The sequence below is a fragment of the Saccostrea cucullata genome, unplaced genomic scaffold (genome assembly GCF_032062105.1).
Source record: "Saccostrea cucullata isolate Sc308-1 unplaced genomic scaffold, CSIRO_AGI_Scuc_v1 ctg10011, whole genome shotgun sequence".
In the NCBI taxonomy this organism is placed as follows: Eukaryota; Metazoa; Mollusca; class Bivalvia; order Ostreida; family Ostreidae; genus Saccostrea; species Saccostrea cuccullata.
In genome coordinates, this window is record NW_026924942.1 from 6,659 (window position 1) to 22,855 (window position 16,197).

Sequence of the window (16,197 nt, forward strand, 5' to 3'; positions counted from 1 at the left end):
AGATGATTTTCAAAATTGTGAAAAGATCTTCCAATGTACTAGTATTTAATTCTAATAACAAATTATTATATATAAAGTCAGTATTATCAAAATACAAAAAAATACAAATATTTATTTGCACAAGCACAATTACAATAATTGGCAAAGGCACATCATATTATAAATATCATCAATTTCTCATTTATTATCTAAAGCGCCACTTCGTTTGGGTAGACATTGGCAAGTCACCGCTTTAAAGAACGTTAACTCTTCAACACAAACATGGCGGACCAAAAAAGATGAAAACGGAAGGTGGAAAACCCCTAAACCAGTTACGAGTAAATGGATAGCTGAGAATTAGAAACTCAGAATGGCACACTTCGGGAAAGATGTTGATAATTTTAGTGCTACAAGAACCATTAGAATTGTTGGAGTAGAAACTAATGAAAAATTCACGGTGAGGAAAGAAAAGGCCCTTCGAGATCTGTCAAGTGTTGTTGAACAATAGTCCTGGGTCGGAGTGTACTATATAATGGTTATAGCTTGGATATGATCATTTGAGATAGCTAATGATAGAGAGATAGCTATATGTTAAATTATCTACAGATTTTTGATTTTTTCAGTTTAGAGTTTTTTAGTTACGTAATAGTCAAAACGAAAATACCCCTGAGGAATAGTGGCTGTACATCATTCATGCTTCTCCAGAATATTTATTAAGATACAGTACAGTAAACACGTTTCAGACAACTATCTGCTTATTGTAGTACATTTACGAAAACTATTAAAATTGTATAGTGTAAATTTGATCCCATGGAAACCAATCTTTTTTCAAAGGTTTGGGTTGAATTTTAATTTTTAGGGATTGTTTTATAGGATATGATTGTGTAGGGGAAAAAAGACATAAAAAGTACCCTGAATGATTTTTGAAATAGGATTCCTGGTCTTCTTTGTTAAATTTTAATTTGCACTTCTTTTAATTACTATATATGCCGAAAAAATAATAAAATGGCCTAAATTAAAAGCCTAAAATATTATTTGTTTCACAAACCCACTCGCAATATACACTGTACAGCTGATTGGAATTTTTCCTCCCAAATTTGAGTTTGATCAATTTCCTGAAGCAATTTTAATAGAAATATTGATTGTAGCTTTACTTAAAATACAAAAAAATTAAGTAAGTCAACAGCACCTTTTGATCACAGCTAGGTCTCTGAATTTCTATCAATAAGCCATTATATGCTTGATTAGAGTGATATAGGCCTATATATATACCCCCTCTATTATAATATATAGATACATATTCTTTGCATGGGTAGCTCAGTGCTTAGAGCACCAGTCCTGCAGACTAGAGAAATGTAGTGATGCATGGGTCCCAGGTTCAATTCCCACTCTTTTCATACATTTTCTCCTTTGACCACCCATAGACTTACAGGTAAAAGTCCTGCAAAGGGCTAAAAGGTATTGGGTTGAGTCTTTGGTGGTGCATACATCTTAAGAAGATTTTTAAAAAGAGGGGAATGTAAATGATTTTGGCAGTAGATATCAGTCTGGGAGAAAAATATATGACTGGACTGAGAGTGAAATGCAAAAGACCTGCATCAGTATCACCAATCAGGTGTGCTACCAACTCACAGTTGTTTGCTAAGTGTACACATATATTTTTCAGACATACATTATAGAAGTTGCAGTAGGACACTACGTTTGGAGAGTGAAGCATCGTTACAATGATTTTCACGACCTACACGATCAGGTAGACCACATACTCTGTAAACTATTTATATAAATATTGACATTGTTTTGACTAAATAGAATTTCTAGCTGCCGTAGGAGTCTTTAACATTTCTGAATCAGTATAATTGTGCTTTTAGCTTGTATATTCCTGTAAAGTGGACAAGTGCCTGCTACCACCAAAGAAAATGTTTGGGAACCAGAGTGAATCCTTTATAAAGAAGCGACAGGCTGACTTAGAGGCTTATCTTCAGACCATGCTGTACTACCTCGCTCACAAAGTCCCATCTGCCCTCGCCACCTTCCTACAATTCGACAAATATGTGAGATATGATTCTGTTTACTTAAAGAAAGAGGATCTTTTGTCAGTATTCATGCAGTTCAGTTTCATCATTATTTTTATCAAATATATATTTTGTGTATAAATTACAAGTACATGTATAGATGGTTGTATTCGTGTAATTTGAAATATCACATACCCCTATTGATAAAAAAGAGTCCTTAAAATTAATTCAAGAATAAAAAAAAATGTTTCATATTTTCAGGAAATTCATGGTATTACACAATGCATGGCAGAAGAATTATACAACAGAGGTAGTTTTTTTTCATTTAGCTTTTCTCTGATTAAAAAATGCATGTACCGTCTTTGCGACAAATTAAATGCTTACAGCTGCAAATGATAATGAGAAATAAGTGAAATATTTTACTTGTAACTGTTACACTTTTTGCCGTGTTTGTGTATAACTTAATATTATAATAAACAGGTGAGATCCTGCTGCAGTCCCGGGACCCCTACGTCGTGACCCCCCTCCAGTTATACTCCCTGACCGAGAGACTGAAGCTCCCCGAACCCACGTGTGGTAAGCTGTACTCACAGAAAGCAGCAAGCTTTATAACATAAAATATAGCAGAACAAAGCTTAATAATGTACAATATAGCTCAAGAGAGTTCCAGAGGTCATTTGCTTGATTTTATAAAAAAAAAAATTGTAATCTGTGAATTTTTTCAATGCAGGGACTAATCTATGTCATAAAGTGTTAATCACTTTTAATTTACCAGAATTCAATTTTCCAGTAATTATGCGAGTCTGTCCTCTTGTGAAAATTACATTCTTCCATATATTAATATTAGTAAGGGTTATGCAAGGAAAACCATAACTCGTGAACATTTTGTCTCGTCTATAAATATACCTACTAACTATCTTGGGAAAATTAAGATGTGTCGAAAATAAAGTAATCCATTGTTTTTACTACAGCACTGAAATTAAGTATTTTTCACTAAGAGTGATTCCCCCTTAAATAGCTCAGTTGCCCATACCACATTGTTAACTGGGCAAGTTTTGCTTTTACATGTATATAGAATTATTTGCGTCATTGTAATATACATGTATAACTATTTACAATGCCAGTTTTGTTCACAGTAGAAAGAGAACAAATTTGTTTTAAATACATGCATGATGTTTCAGGACACAAAATTTTTGTGCCCTGAAACATCGTCACCCATTCTCAATATAAGGGCTCAAATAATGTCGCCTCATTTTCATTTAGAAGAAATACCACTGATGTAATTTTTAAATCAACATTATAAATAGTCATATAACAATGAATAAGAATTCATATAATTATCGATCTGAAAGGGTATTTAAGGAGTTCCAAATTCAAATATAGTAGCCTATTTGAAATGTACGTTACTGTCGCCGAGGCAAATATTATGCTGAATCCCCTCTGTGTAATATATAGTTTTGATTCTCAAGTAAAAATTTTCTGATAAGTTAAACCTTGTATCATGTATATTTCTTTTCATAACAATAAATACATTTTCTTTGTGATAATAAATCATTTTTATTGTGCAATGTCCCTGTCGCTGAATTCTATTTCAACCACATTACAAGCAAACACAAAGATTATACACCTGATAGATTTGTTCTCCTTTATTTATTGATGGGCTAAATTTGAAATTTCAAAGGATTAATTACTCCTACTTAGATAATGTAACATGAAATTGAACAATTTGAGCAACTTTTATAAATACGTTTACGGAATTAAAGACATTTTCAATCGTAGAGATAAGAAAGAAATGTACGTTACCTATATTCTTCCATTAAGAATAAATATTAAGTAGAAAATATGAGACGACTCTGAATAAGCAACCCCTTGTATCCTGTAAACTGGCAAAGACGTTTTGCTCAACCCAATTAAAAATTATTTTTTACATGAAAAGTGATCATTTGAAATGTACGTTACTGAAATGTACGTTACCATGAAATTAGAATTAAGGGAATCTCGCACGAATTTTCATGTATTCTCATACTTTCACACACTCGAATAGGTACACAAAGGAAAGTTTCAAAGGTTGGAGGTCGGCTAAATCCCAAAATTAATGAAAAGAAACGTTTCTGCCGAGGAAAAAAATATATAAAGGTCAATTACATGTAATATAATTTTGATACCTGGTATATATTTCTGAATACGAAACCTGTATGATGCATTTCTTATGATATGGAAGTTGAAATAGTATCAATATATTATACACCTATTTACTGGCTATGAGGACAATAGCAAGTTTATCGTCCCCCAAGACAGCAAACTATTTCCCGAGGCGCAGCCGAGGGAAATAGTTTGCTGTCGAGGGGGACGATAAACTTGCCATTGTCCGAATAGTCAGTAAATAGGTGTTTTATTATACCGATGCTGACTTTACTTTTGTTACGTCATAATATATACAATTCGTATAAAATCAGAAGTTTTCCGAGATGAAAAGCGAGGGAAATCGAATGCTGCCGTTGAATAGTTTGAGGACTATTCACCATGGGCAAATAGCACAAAAACTATGTCACGGTAGAGACTGTTTAGAAAACATAGCATGTTTATTCGTCTTATTTTTATATAGAAAAAATACACAGAGGTATAATAATGCGTGTCTAACGTACGCTTGTGGAAGAGAATTGATTTTTATATTTGAAATGTACGTTACGTATGGTAATGTACATTTTGCGTATTTCTAACTGACATTTTTTTTTATTTAGTCAATGAATTGCGTTTACACGAGCGAAACAAAATTATCGTTACAATCCATTTGACAACTGACAACATAAATCCATCTAAATGCACCCCCAATCCTCGTAAATGTGGTAGACTGTTACCACATGCTAGAAAATTTATTTTTAAGTGTCTTAAATTCATCTTTGGCAACCTTTTTGCATTTTGTTTACTTTTAATATGCGACTTTTCGTCAATATTAATTTAATTGTTGTTGATATTTTAAAACAAGGTATGCATAGGCTTATAATTGGTATAAAAAAAAATAAATAAAAAAAAATAAATAAATAAACCCAGAACACAAGACGGTCACGTACATTTCAAATACTGAAAGGCACACAATACTCAGTTTTGTTTGAATCATTGCATTTTGGGTTATATTTTTCCAGATCTGCTGAAAAGCACGTATGTTTGTGTTTTGACAAACGATGTTGCAACATACTAAATGAAATTGTTAACAAGACTGTCGATGGATATATTCGGAATAGATTTATGTTAAGTTTCAATGGCCAAACACGAGCATTTGTTAGATCATAGCAAAATACGTCTGACTCTTTTTTTTTGTCTGTACCCTTGCACACAAGTAGAAGTAACTAGGCTACGACCCGGACCGGTGTCAATTTCAGCGAAACAGCACAAAAGAATGGTAATGAACTGAGGTGGAGGGGACTCCCCAATAATATGTGAAATGTACGTTACCGAAGTGACGTGACATTCATGTAGTTGATGACAATAACCTCGTTTGTTATATTATGATTTCTTATATTACTGCGTTAAAACGCTTCATTGAAATGATTTTTATGTCAATAATTGCTTTTTTCGATATTTTCTTATTACTAATTTACATATCATTACAAGCTTGAAATGTACGTTACCTACTCATATTCTGAGGCAATCGTGTCTTTATATTGGTGATTGTGACATATAACACAATGTGATTACACAGAGAATCTTTTTTGGAATAAACTGAAACAAAACGATGAATTTTTAGATGAATTTTAAGCTTTTTATTAAACAGAAATATATCTTGAAATGTACGTTACATTTACGTAGTTTTCTAAATCGGCATGGATATATGTTAAAAAAGACAGTAACTACAAAATAGAATTTTACTACATGTACATGTTAAGTTCCAGTATCTATAGAAAAATGACAAGATTCCAAACTGATCGCTCTAAACAAACAGAGAGAAGAATTTAAAACATATATTTAAAAAAATATTTTTATACATCTGGGTCAAAAAGTAACCTTTGTTTTTTGAAAGGAAAAATCAAAAGCACGTTCGTATGCCGAGAAAATATGTTGCTGACAGAGTTGGTAGGATGTGCTGGTGTTAAGATGAGATATTCCAATTGTGATTTTAATGGCTACATTTTTTTTGACATATCTTTTTGGACATTGAAGAAAGAGTAACGTACATTTCAAGCTACATTTCTGAATAAAATCACCCTCTACTTTATCGTCTTGTCATTAATCCATGTTTTAATATTTGATGAAAAAAAATCTGGAAACAAAATCTTCACATACTTTCTTTCAAAGGTAATTGATAGAAAAATTGTTATCTTGAACTTCATTTTTTAAGAATTCAGAGAGGCATTTGTGCCTTTATATTGAGAATGGGTGCATGCAGCACAAAGAATCCTTAATTTCTCTCAAAAAATAGTTTCGTAAGAAACTGAAATAAGGCAAAAAAACCTTACTTAAAATATGAAAAATGATTGAGAAATGGACGCGGTGATGTCTGGAACTCTATTTTTTCTTTTGATTTTGGTAAATTAGTTAACACTTAGTGCTAAAAAAATGTATGCTTATTACCAAAGGTAATCATTTTTTCACCTTTTTAATTTTCATCATCACTAAGCTAATATTTGCAAAGTAAAACTGACATAATAAGAAATACACAATATGTATGTAAATCACTCTTTATCCGCGAGAACTTTATTTTCGCGTAATTACAAGAGAGAATGCATTCGCGAAAATTAAATTCTCGCGTATAAAAGTATTCCTTACGATTATATGGGGGAATAGCCACTATTCGTGAAAACTATGTCTCGCTTACAAAGAGTCAATGACGATGTCGTGAAAATAAGGTGTCGTGAAAATTTAGTGATCTACAGTATTGCAAGCATGAATATTAGTACATGTATATGTATTGTAGTTGTAAAGTGTTCATAATTATTATTTTATCTAGCATTTATACATTCTTTTGAATATTATTTTTATTATTTTATTTCATATGCATGGGTTGTGGTTGGTTTTTGTAGAAGGTATGTTGAATTTATTAAGCACTCAAAAATATATATTATATTTAATTTTAAAGTAAATGTAATCAAGTTTCTCACTTGGCACATGAAGCACACAGCCTTTCCCAACATTTAATGTACCGGTACATTTGTATTTATCAACAAAGCAATCATTTTGAATGCCTGTGGCTTGTTTTAAAAAAAGAGATAAATTTGATCAATAAGGGAAAGCTGTCAATCAGGTTTGAAAAATAGAATTATGATGTTTTTTAATACACTTGTTAAAAAAAAAAATACATATGTTCTTCGTATAAAAATCTTTGATTTTGTTAAAGACATGCATAAATGCTTGCTTTTGTCCATTGTTCATCTAACAAACATTATAATTCTCAATTAATCATATACATGTAAGTAATACTAATTGACAAGCCAGCATGATTGTAGTTTCTCTCATTCAAGTAGAAAGAGACTCTCATATATTGATATAAACATACCAGATGACCCTGTTAAACATTACTTTCTTGACTTTCACAGAACTTTTCATCTTCTGACCTTGAATTTGCTAATATGATCTTGATGATAGAATTAATCTTAAATTTGAGAATGTTTTTCTTTAACTACCTAAATAATCTATCATTTTTGTAGATTCCTTCATTTTGGTGGGATAGTGAGACTGAGAGAGAAGGGGGGGGGGGTAAAACAAGGAACATTTATGTAGATTATTGTATAAATTTAAATGAATATAAAAACGCTGCTTGAAGTCAAAATACATATTCATGATCCAGTGTGTACAGAAAGATCAATCACACTTCTATCCTATTGTTAATTTTGAAATTATATTTTCAAAATCAGTGAAAAGTATAGTACATGTATATTTTTTTAAATGCACTGTAATTGCTCTTGTCAACTTATTAAAATCTAGTATAAAGGAAAGAAAGAAAATATATTTCTGAACAATCCAATTAATCTGTCGATATTTATTTTTAATTATAGAGAGTGGTGATGTAAAGAAAGACATTGGACACATTCTGGATTTTATCACAAGAGTTAAATGCTTGAAGGTATTTTATGTACTTGTGTTACATTCTTGCTTTTAAATGAAGCATTAATAGATACATGTACCTGCATTATGATGTTCTACTGTATATTTTGTTTTTAAACAAGATATAATATTCCTCTCTGTCTTTTGTTTATACACGCATTAATTGATAATTTTATATTTTTTATTAGTTGAACTGATAAAGTGAATATTCTTTTCATCATTCTTTTATGGATAAATTATATGCAAGCATCGTGGATTAAATTACATTAATCTTATTGTATATGATATATACTACAGGTGGCAGGCAGTCGTGATAGAGTAGGTACCAGTAATATAGACATGACACAACTGAAGTTTGACCTCTCTCTCTTCAAGTCCTTACAATGTCTGGAGGTATTGTTCGTATAAAGAATGTTTTTTATCAGCAAAACGAAAATAATGATAGAATGTTAAGGATTTTAAAAAAGTTATTAATAGGTTATACATTGGCTTCATGGTAACATTTATTTTCAAACTCTGCATACATTGTACAATGTATTATGTATGTGTACATGAAGTCTTCGGTGCTGGTTGGACTTTCTATTATTGCATAAATAACTTTTTTTTTTAATTTTTCATGTGATGATAAAAGGAATGTGAATTTGATTTACAGACTGAATGCTGTCATGTTAGTAATATACTGGGAATAGAGACAATAAAGGAGACGCTGGAGAAAGTCAGTATACGACAGGGTCTGACCAATATAAGGGTAAGTACACAAAGGTCAATAGGTCATCTGATATTTGGATGAAATGCCATAGTAAACAATGTGTTATAAAAATTGTTGTTCTTGGAAAAATATTTGTATACCTGCAAGAATTCATTTGCATGTAAGAGCAGAACATATGTATATTTTTAATGAAAGGATAAATAATGTATGTTTTCGAGTGGCTCAAATACAAAAATTCAATCCTGCAAGTTTTCACACATTACAAATATTGCCATATGAGTAAGATCACACGACTCACATATATTTTGTCTGTGAATGTTTCTGTAGGACTTGGTGCTGAATGGCTTGAGGCAGTGGAAGGCGGAGGATGGTACGGTACTGGTCACACACTGGGATAATCTGGTGGAGGCTGACTTCAGCAGGAACTCCCTCAGTGAGATAGACGACAGTGTGGTGAGTACTGTAGAAGTACTTTTTTCCACTTGGTATTAATTTACGCTATGTACGCAGTCACAAATTTTCTGCAGAAATTTGTCCAAGCGTACTTTATATAAATGTAAGGCATATAGTGTCAGTCTAGAAAATCCGTGTAATTTTCTACCAGTGGATTAAACAGAAATTATGATCCCGCGGAATTATGACCCCGTGGCAAAAAGTACGTCTACAGTATATCAAGCTTAAGTTTATAAGCCTGTACGCTAGAGGTGTGGGATATTTCTATTTTATCCCATGTTTACCCCTATATCCCATGGATATAGCTCATTGGATATCATTTTCGTATCCCACAGTTGTGATGTCACAATGGATTTTGTGCTAGCGTAATGAAGTAAAATAAAGTGGAGTCCCATATATACAAAAACTATGTGAAACATTGATTGGAAGTTTTAAGGGGATACAAAAACACGCACAACTTGTCGGATAAAAATTATATCCAACTACAAATCATGAGAGATCCTATATACAGTGTAAAGCCATTAAATTAACAAAGTAAATAGATAGCTTGCTGATTCAGCTGTGACCAGAGACATGTTTTGACTACTGTCTGATTTCAGCAACTGATTCCCCGTGTGGAGGTACTGGACCTGAGCCACAACAGACTGACTGGTGTCCAGCATCTGAACTGGCTCAGTCAACTCACTCAACTCGATCTCTCAAACAACGAGATCACAGGGCTTGACTCGCTTCACACCAAGATAGGAAATCTCAAAATACTCAACCTCTCAGGGAACAGACTGGAGAGTCTTAGAGGTATTGAACTTATTTTAAGATCAAAGAATAAGTCTTTTGATTGCAGTAGTAAACAATTTCTTTTTCTTTTTACAACTTTACAGAAGTTGTTTTTTTTTAAAAGAAAATCATGAGATTCTGTGTCTTTGAAAAAGATTGTAAGGTTAAAAGATAAAAGGAAAAATTGATTTATTAGTCTGAATAAGATAACAAAATAATGTCAATTCAGTGATTTTGTATTTATGAGTAATTTAATTGTTCAATTTGGGTAGAGTATTATTTTTGTAAAAGTAGACAGTAGACTGTACACATATTTATACATTAATGTTGACCTTGCTTCACTATGTGTCTGTATTAGGTTTGTCCAAACTTTACTCCTTGGAAACACTGGATGTAAGAAACAACAAACTCTCACAGGTGGGTATTTTTTCATTTAAATGTACAGTACAAATTCAAAATTAAGTGAAAAAATTAAAGAAGAATATTTGCATTTTGAGATTTTGAAAGAGGGTGTGTGAGGAACTAAAGTGTTCATTTTAATGTAAACTAATGATACTTTTGTGCAAAAAATGAGGGAAGCTGTGTTAAAAATATTGATGAATGATAGATATAGAATAGTCATATTAATTTGTTACATTTCTTTGTATGTTTTGTTTTATTGTGCATATTTTGTGTTTAAGGTGGCTTGTTCTGTTTCATTTGTGTTTAAGGTGGCTTATTCTGTTTCATTTGTGTTTAAGGTGGCTTATTCTGTTTCATTTGTGTTTAAGGTGACTTATTCTGTTTCATTTGTGTTTAAGGTGACTTATTCTGTTTCATTTGTGTTAAGGTGACTTATTCTGTTTCATTTGTGTTAAGGTGACTTATTCTGTTTCCTTTTGTTTAAGGTGGCCGAGGTGCAGTATGTGTGTTGTCTCCCTTGTATTGAGAATCTTTATCTCCAAGGAAACCCAGTGAACCATGTCCTGGACTACAGAACTAAGATCCTGGAACAATGTGGGGACAGAGTCTTAGAGGTGAGGAATACTGTGTACAATAAACAAGCATTTTAATTCTCTATCAAGTTAGACACAGTATATGTTGTACAGAATAAAATAGTCAGCTTTTGCTATATAGCATCAGGACAATAGACTAAAAAGATCAGCAACAATATTTAATGACTCTAGTTTTATTTCTCCTTCAGGTGAGCTTAGACGACATGAAGCCAACACAGAAGGAACTGGATACAGTGGCAGTATTACAGGCCATCAGGAAGTCTAAAGAAAACAAGGCTAAAATAGGCACCACCAGAAAGGTACGAGGTCTATCCTGCAATCAGAAAAATATCTAAGTGATAGCTAGATTTGAACAAATTCTTAAATTATAAGTTCATGTGCTTTAACAGTTTTGTAAAGTTTTGTAAATTGTGTTAACAGTTGTCAGCGAGTGAGCTCCAGTCCAGCGGTTCTAGACATTCCAGTCTGTCTGGTACTGAAGACAAACTTCCTGCTACACCAGGTAAATAGCAGTTCTTTGTCAGCTTAATTTAAAAATGATTCTTTGAAAACTCCAAAAACACATGTAGGATGCAATGATAGAATAAACTTTTAGATTTTTTAACACTTGGACATGAAATTGCAATTAATAAATGTGTAAATCTTTACTTTTTAAGCTGAACTTCATTTAATATGAGTTTTAGTTTTTATTAATTGTTTGCTATTCCCTATTGATTTAGAGTTGGGCTGGAGCACACATGGATCTTTCAGTGCCACGCCCAACGTATCAGATGTAGATTCTCCCAACTCCTCGCGTACAGGATCTGATGCTAGTCAAGTCAAGGTAAAGATATCATTATAAACCATACCAGTAATCACGCATTGTACAGTATGTAGCTTTCTCATTACAAAAGGTTTGCCTAATGCATGTATCTTACTTACTTGTACCTAATGCAGAAATTCTTTAAATTCAAGCATGTCTGTTAGGATATGATGAAAGTTCTGTCTTTTTCATTTCATATGAATCTTTGATTGAAAATTACAAAATTCTCAATTGGATATAATATAGAATATAGGGAAGAAATGTTTAGAGCTTTTTGAAAAAAAAAATGATTCACAAATAAAAAAAAAAGATTCCAAGCTAAACTTATTGAAGTCGTAGTGTAGGACAGTAATTTCACAACTTGCTAATAATTTTTAACATCAAGAATTTTTTTTTTGAATGTATACATGATTCCCCACATGTTCCTTGCCCCCCTTTTTTTTTTATCCATGAATGATAAATCAGATGCCCCTCTCCACAAAATGAAATGTGTATCCTTTTATTTTTGGTGAAGGACTCTAGCGGCCATTCCAGTAGAACCAGTTTAACAGGAAGTGAAGGGGAACATAAGGGGTTGGTCTCAGTTTCTATCTTTTTTACTTCCTCAACAGTTTTTTCCCTTTCTTCCCTTAAATCTCCATTATGAAAGAATTAAATGTTGAAATTTCCTAGCAAAATAAAATAAATTATTTCTGAATTTTTTTCTGAGAAGCATATTAGTTAAAGATAAAAGTGAGCTTAAATTGCAACGTACCTGCCTGTGATTTGAATCGCTTCATCATTAATCATCTTTATATATATTGTACTGGTTTGCACTTTAATCATTTTGCACTGAATGTCATCAAGAATGTTATTTAACTTCTAAAAAATGAAAATAAAATTGAACTTCTCAAAATGCCTTTCTATGAAGTGAGAATGATTCTGTATAATTATGATGATCAACTCATTGTATGAAGCATTAGTTCCTTACATCTTTTATGCACTTATATTGTAGGGAACAGCGACCCAGATTCCGGACACTGTCCCGAGATGACCCTTCTACATCCCCCACCATAGCTATCAGCTCATTACCCACCCATCAGGACCCAGAATTCATGGCCTGGATTCAGGAAAGACTGTTCGGCAAAGACACTGAACCTGGTGCTATTGTGGAACAGGTTCTGAATGTTCTTTGGTGTGGTGTTATTCAGTTTACCCGACAGGAGTCCTTGGTTCCTTGCTGTGCTGTTCTGTCTCAGCGGAGGATCTTCATCTTACGACTGAAGCCAGGAGAGAGTGGGTACCCTGATGTGCCAGACATTGAGACCTTTTATATATTACCCCTTTGTAATGTACAGGAGATAGTGATAGGTCCCTGCTACAGCTATATCAGACTGGAGGAGTCCTTCGTTGGGGCCAGTGGTACGTTTGTACTGATAGCAGCAGACCCTGATGATGGGAAGTCTTTCTCAGACAGCATTACGTCAGCTTACAGTGGTGGGGATCTAGGCCCTCTCAATCTCTTAAACTGTTCACAAAATTCAGACTTAGCCTCCCACATATTTTCTTTGGAGGATTTGGAGGGACTTTGCACAGGGAGAATAGCTTATGGAATGTATATCACCATTGCTGGGGTGGAGCAACCAAGTCTCCTGATTCTGTCAGAGAACAAAGTTTACCTTGTCCATATAGACTGCCTTTTCTGGCCAAGGCCTTCTTTTCTAAGTGTGCTTGAAGACATAAAAAATCCTAACTTTACATTCCTTCAGCATCATTCCATCACAGCCAAAATGAGTGACATTAAGTTAAATGTGAAACTTAAGCTTTCCTCTAGATCAAAGAAAACATCCTCTGTGGACACTTCCCTTATACAATTTGAAAAATATGGTCTGTCCATCATATTCCATGAACTTGCAGGTCCTGTTGGTTTGCATCTTTACTTCTTTTCAACTAAAGCTAGAGATGGCTTTTTGGATCGATTGACCAATTTGAGAGCTGAGCATGCACATAGGTTGTCACCAACAATACGAGAGGAACCAGAAGGGGGAAATGAGTCTTCTGACAGTCTAGACAATACAAGCTCAACACAGCTTCCTATCAGTCCCCCAAAGGAGCCTCAGGACGAGGCTTTAGTGGAAGAAGAAAAGGTTGTTAATGTAAGAGAGGAAAACACACCAGACGCTATAGAACAAGAGTTCCTAGCTGGAGCAGTGACAGAAACTGATGAGCAATGTTCAAAAAGTCGCGCAGCTACCGTTTCTGGGGTAACACTTAAAGTGTCAACAGCAAAGGAAGAAGCAGTACCTGAAATAGATTATCTGACTGATGAACTCTGTGTGCAGCTGACCACATCCATCCAAAACTACTCTTTAGCAAAGAAGATGCCCTCTAAACTGAAAGTTCTGAGAAATATGACTGGAAAAGAACTAGTACAGTATTTCCATTCTGACATTGCAATGATTGGGGTGGATTATGAACAGCTTCATTTTGTCCTATGGTCTGTTGTCATTCCATATGATCGTCCTCATTCTGAAATAATTTCATGCGTGATGCTCAGCACTAAAGCTGTGTATTTTGTGTCCAACCAGCTGGTCAAGTCTCCCATGAAAGAGAGGCAGTCTTGGATGACCCACACTCGCCACAAGTCCGATTCCATTGTCCTCGGTCAGCAACCATTCCAGATGGACCCCCACCATACGTCAGGAATCATCCACAACAGTCAGAGGGGTACAATCATCCGACCATACCATATTCTGAAGTACTCAGACCTCCACCAGGTCAATGTGGGGCTGTTTGATCAGTGTGTAAGACTCACTGGTCATGACAGACACACAGTAAATACCCTAGTAACCCGTGATAGTGCTGTTACAGAAAAGTTCTTAAACCAGCTCACTACAATGCTGTCAATATTCACATCTTCACCCATGTTGGACAAGAGTTCATCTGACCTAGAACAGGATTTCTATAGGGCCTTTGAGAGGAGAACTAAGACTGTTGTTGACGGAATGGAATACGTACATCCAAGTAAAGTCCAGTTCATCTACCCAGGGGAAGACGTTATGTCTGATCTCTTGTATATAATTACTGAGCATCTCAAACTGCCTGTCACTTCCAAGAGAAAGGCTGACATTCTGATGTACTGGATTGGCTACTTAGCGACAGAGGAGCACCACGCGGGATCAGTAGACCATGTAGAATCCCGCAGTATGGTCCTGACCAATCAGTATCTCTGTTTTATTCTGGAAGACGTCATTAACTATCCCATTCCTGATTTTGCACGAGGACTTCCAAACTCACCCAGATACAAGGTGACCAATACAATGAAAATCAGTCATTTGAAGAGAGTACTTATGTTCAAAGACAACGAACACAAACTCAGCCTTATATTCTCGGATGAACCTGATGAAATCAATGTGGATACGTCTTCCGACCATTTCAGTTTGGAGAATAATTCTAGTGGTCGTCTGTCGCCCCCAGAAATAGAGACCACAATCCTTGTTCAGAGCCCCAGAGACATTAACAAGTTCATGCTTCTACTTAAAAACCAATGGAGGGAAGTTCAAGATGGCGAAGAACTTGAAGTTCATCTTCTGTGATAGCATTTCCTAGCACTCACTGGCTTGTTGTTAATTTGTGCAATAGTTGACATTCTTTATGAAAAGTTTTAGTGTTTACACCAAATATGTTTTTTTCTGCCAAATCTATATCACTGTTATAAATATGTACATGGTTTGTACTGGTCAGATATCATGTTATAATGATACTTGTTATTATGATGATTATGGTTGTATGAAATAATAAAAGTAAAAAATAAATTTATTGTTTATGTTGTTAGTGTGTGGACTATATATGAATACAAACAGATGTACTTTTAAAGCTTAAATTATGGATTGCAAACTGTTGTTGAGGATAAAGAAAAGAAACTATATTTCAGAAATATCTTATACTATTAGATTTATTGTTTATATATATTACATGTATATAACTTTTAAAAAAATCTACGAGTCCGCATGGTTGTTTGGAAAGTTCGAGGACATTTTCAATCTTTGTCATACTAGTACATTCAAGAAAATAAAAATGAGCACATTATCATATGTAAAAGAACATGAATTGATTTTGTTGAAGAGTGAAGTTTTATTCCATTCGGTTTAATATATAGAAATCAGTCAACCCCGGTGCAGCATTATACACTGTACAGAACGTCCAGGCACGTAGCAACAGGGGGGCCCACTTTTCTTAATTCCCAACATAACTTTTACTATTGAAAATGTCCATTGAAAGGTTGGTTGCTCCCCCTCCCCCACTTCTTACCACAGTACAGTGATATCAAGGAAATGAAGTATTGTATGCCCAAAAAATTGGATGTGAAAGGAAGTTGGCCTTGAAAAAAATCGGCCACTTGAATTGACGTTCTATGGTACGTGTCACCCTTTTTGCCTAAAATTATATAGTTTT

At 34.0% G+C, this 16,197-nt stretch overlaps 1 protein-coding gene across 3 annotated transcripts; it reads left to right on the top strand.

The window, feature by feature from the left end:
- The first annotated feature begins 260 nt into the window (after positions 1-260).
- On the top strand, positions 261-15,557 carry LOC134267664 (nischarin-like). Of its 3 annotated transcripts, none has more exons than XM_062749874.1 (17): positions 261-436; positions 1,646-1,729; positions 1,848-2,030; positions 2,253-2,301; positions 2,472-2,574; positions 7,986-8,049; positions 8,328-8,423; positions 8,683-8,778; positions 9,067-9,192; positions 9,792-9,987; positions 10,325-10,383; positions 10,854-10,982; positions 11,150-11,260; positions 11,382-11,463; positions 11,681-11,784; positions 12,278-12,336; positions 12,758-15,557. In XM_062749874.1, exons 1-17 carry the CDS (start codon positions 350-352, stop codon positions 15,336-15,338), a joined length of 4,209 nt encoding a protein of 1,402 aa, XP_062605858.1. In that variant the 5' UTR covers positions 261-349; the 3' UTR covers positions 15,339-15,557. The 3 variants fall into 3 exon arrangements, with proteins under 3 accessions (XP_062605858.1, XP_062605859.1, XP_062605860.1); XM_062749875.1 differs by having other exon boundaries at positions 2,472-2,567; positions 7,982-8,049; XM_062749876.1 differs by lacking the exons at positions 261-436; positions 1,646-1,729; positions 1,848-2,030; positions 2,253-2,301; positions 2,472-2,574 and adding an exon at positions 6,906-7,012 and having other exon boundaries at positions 7,982-8,049.
- Positions 15,558-16,197: the final 640 nt, after the last annotated feature.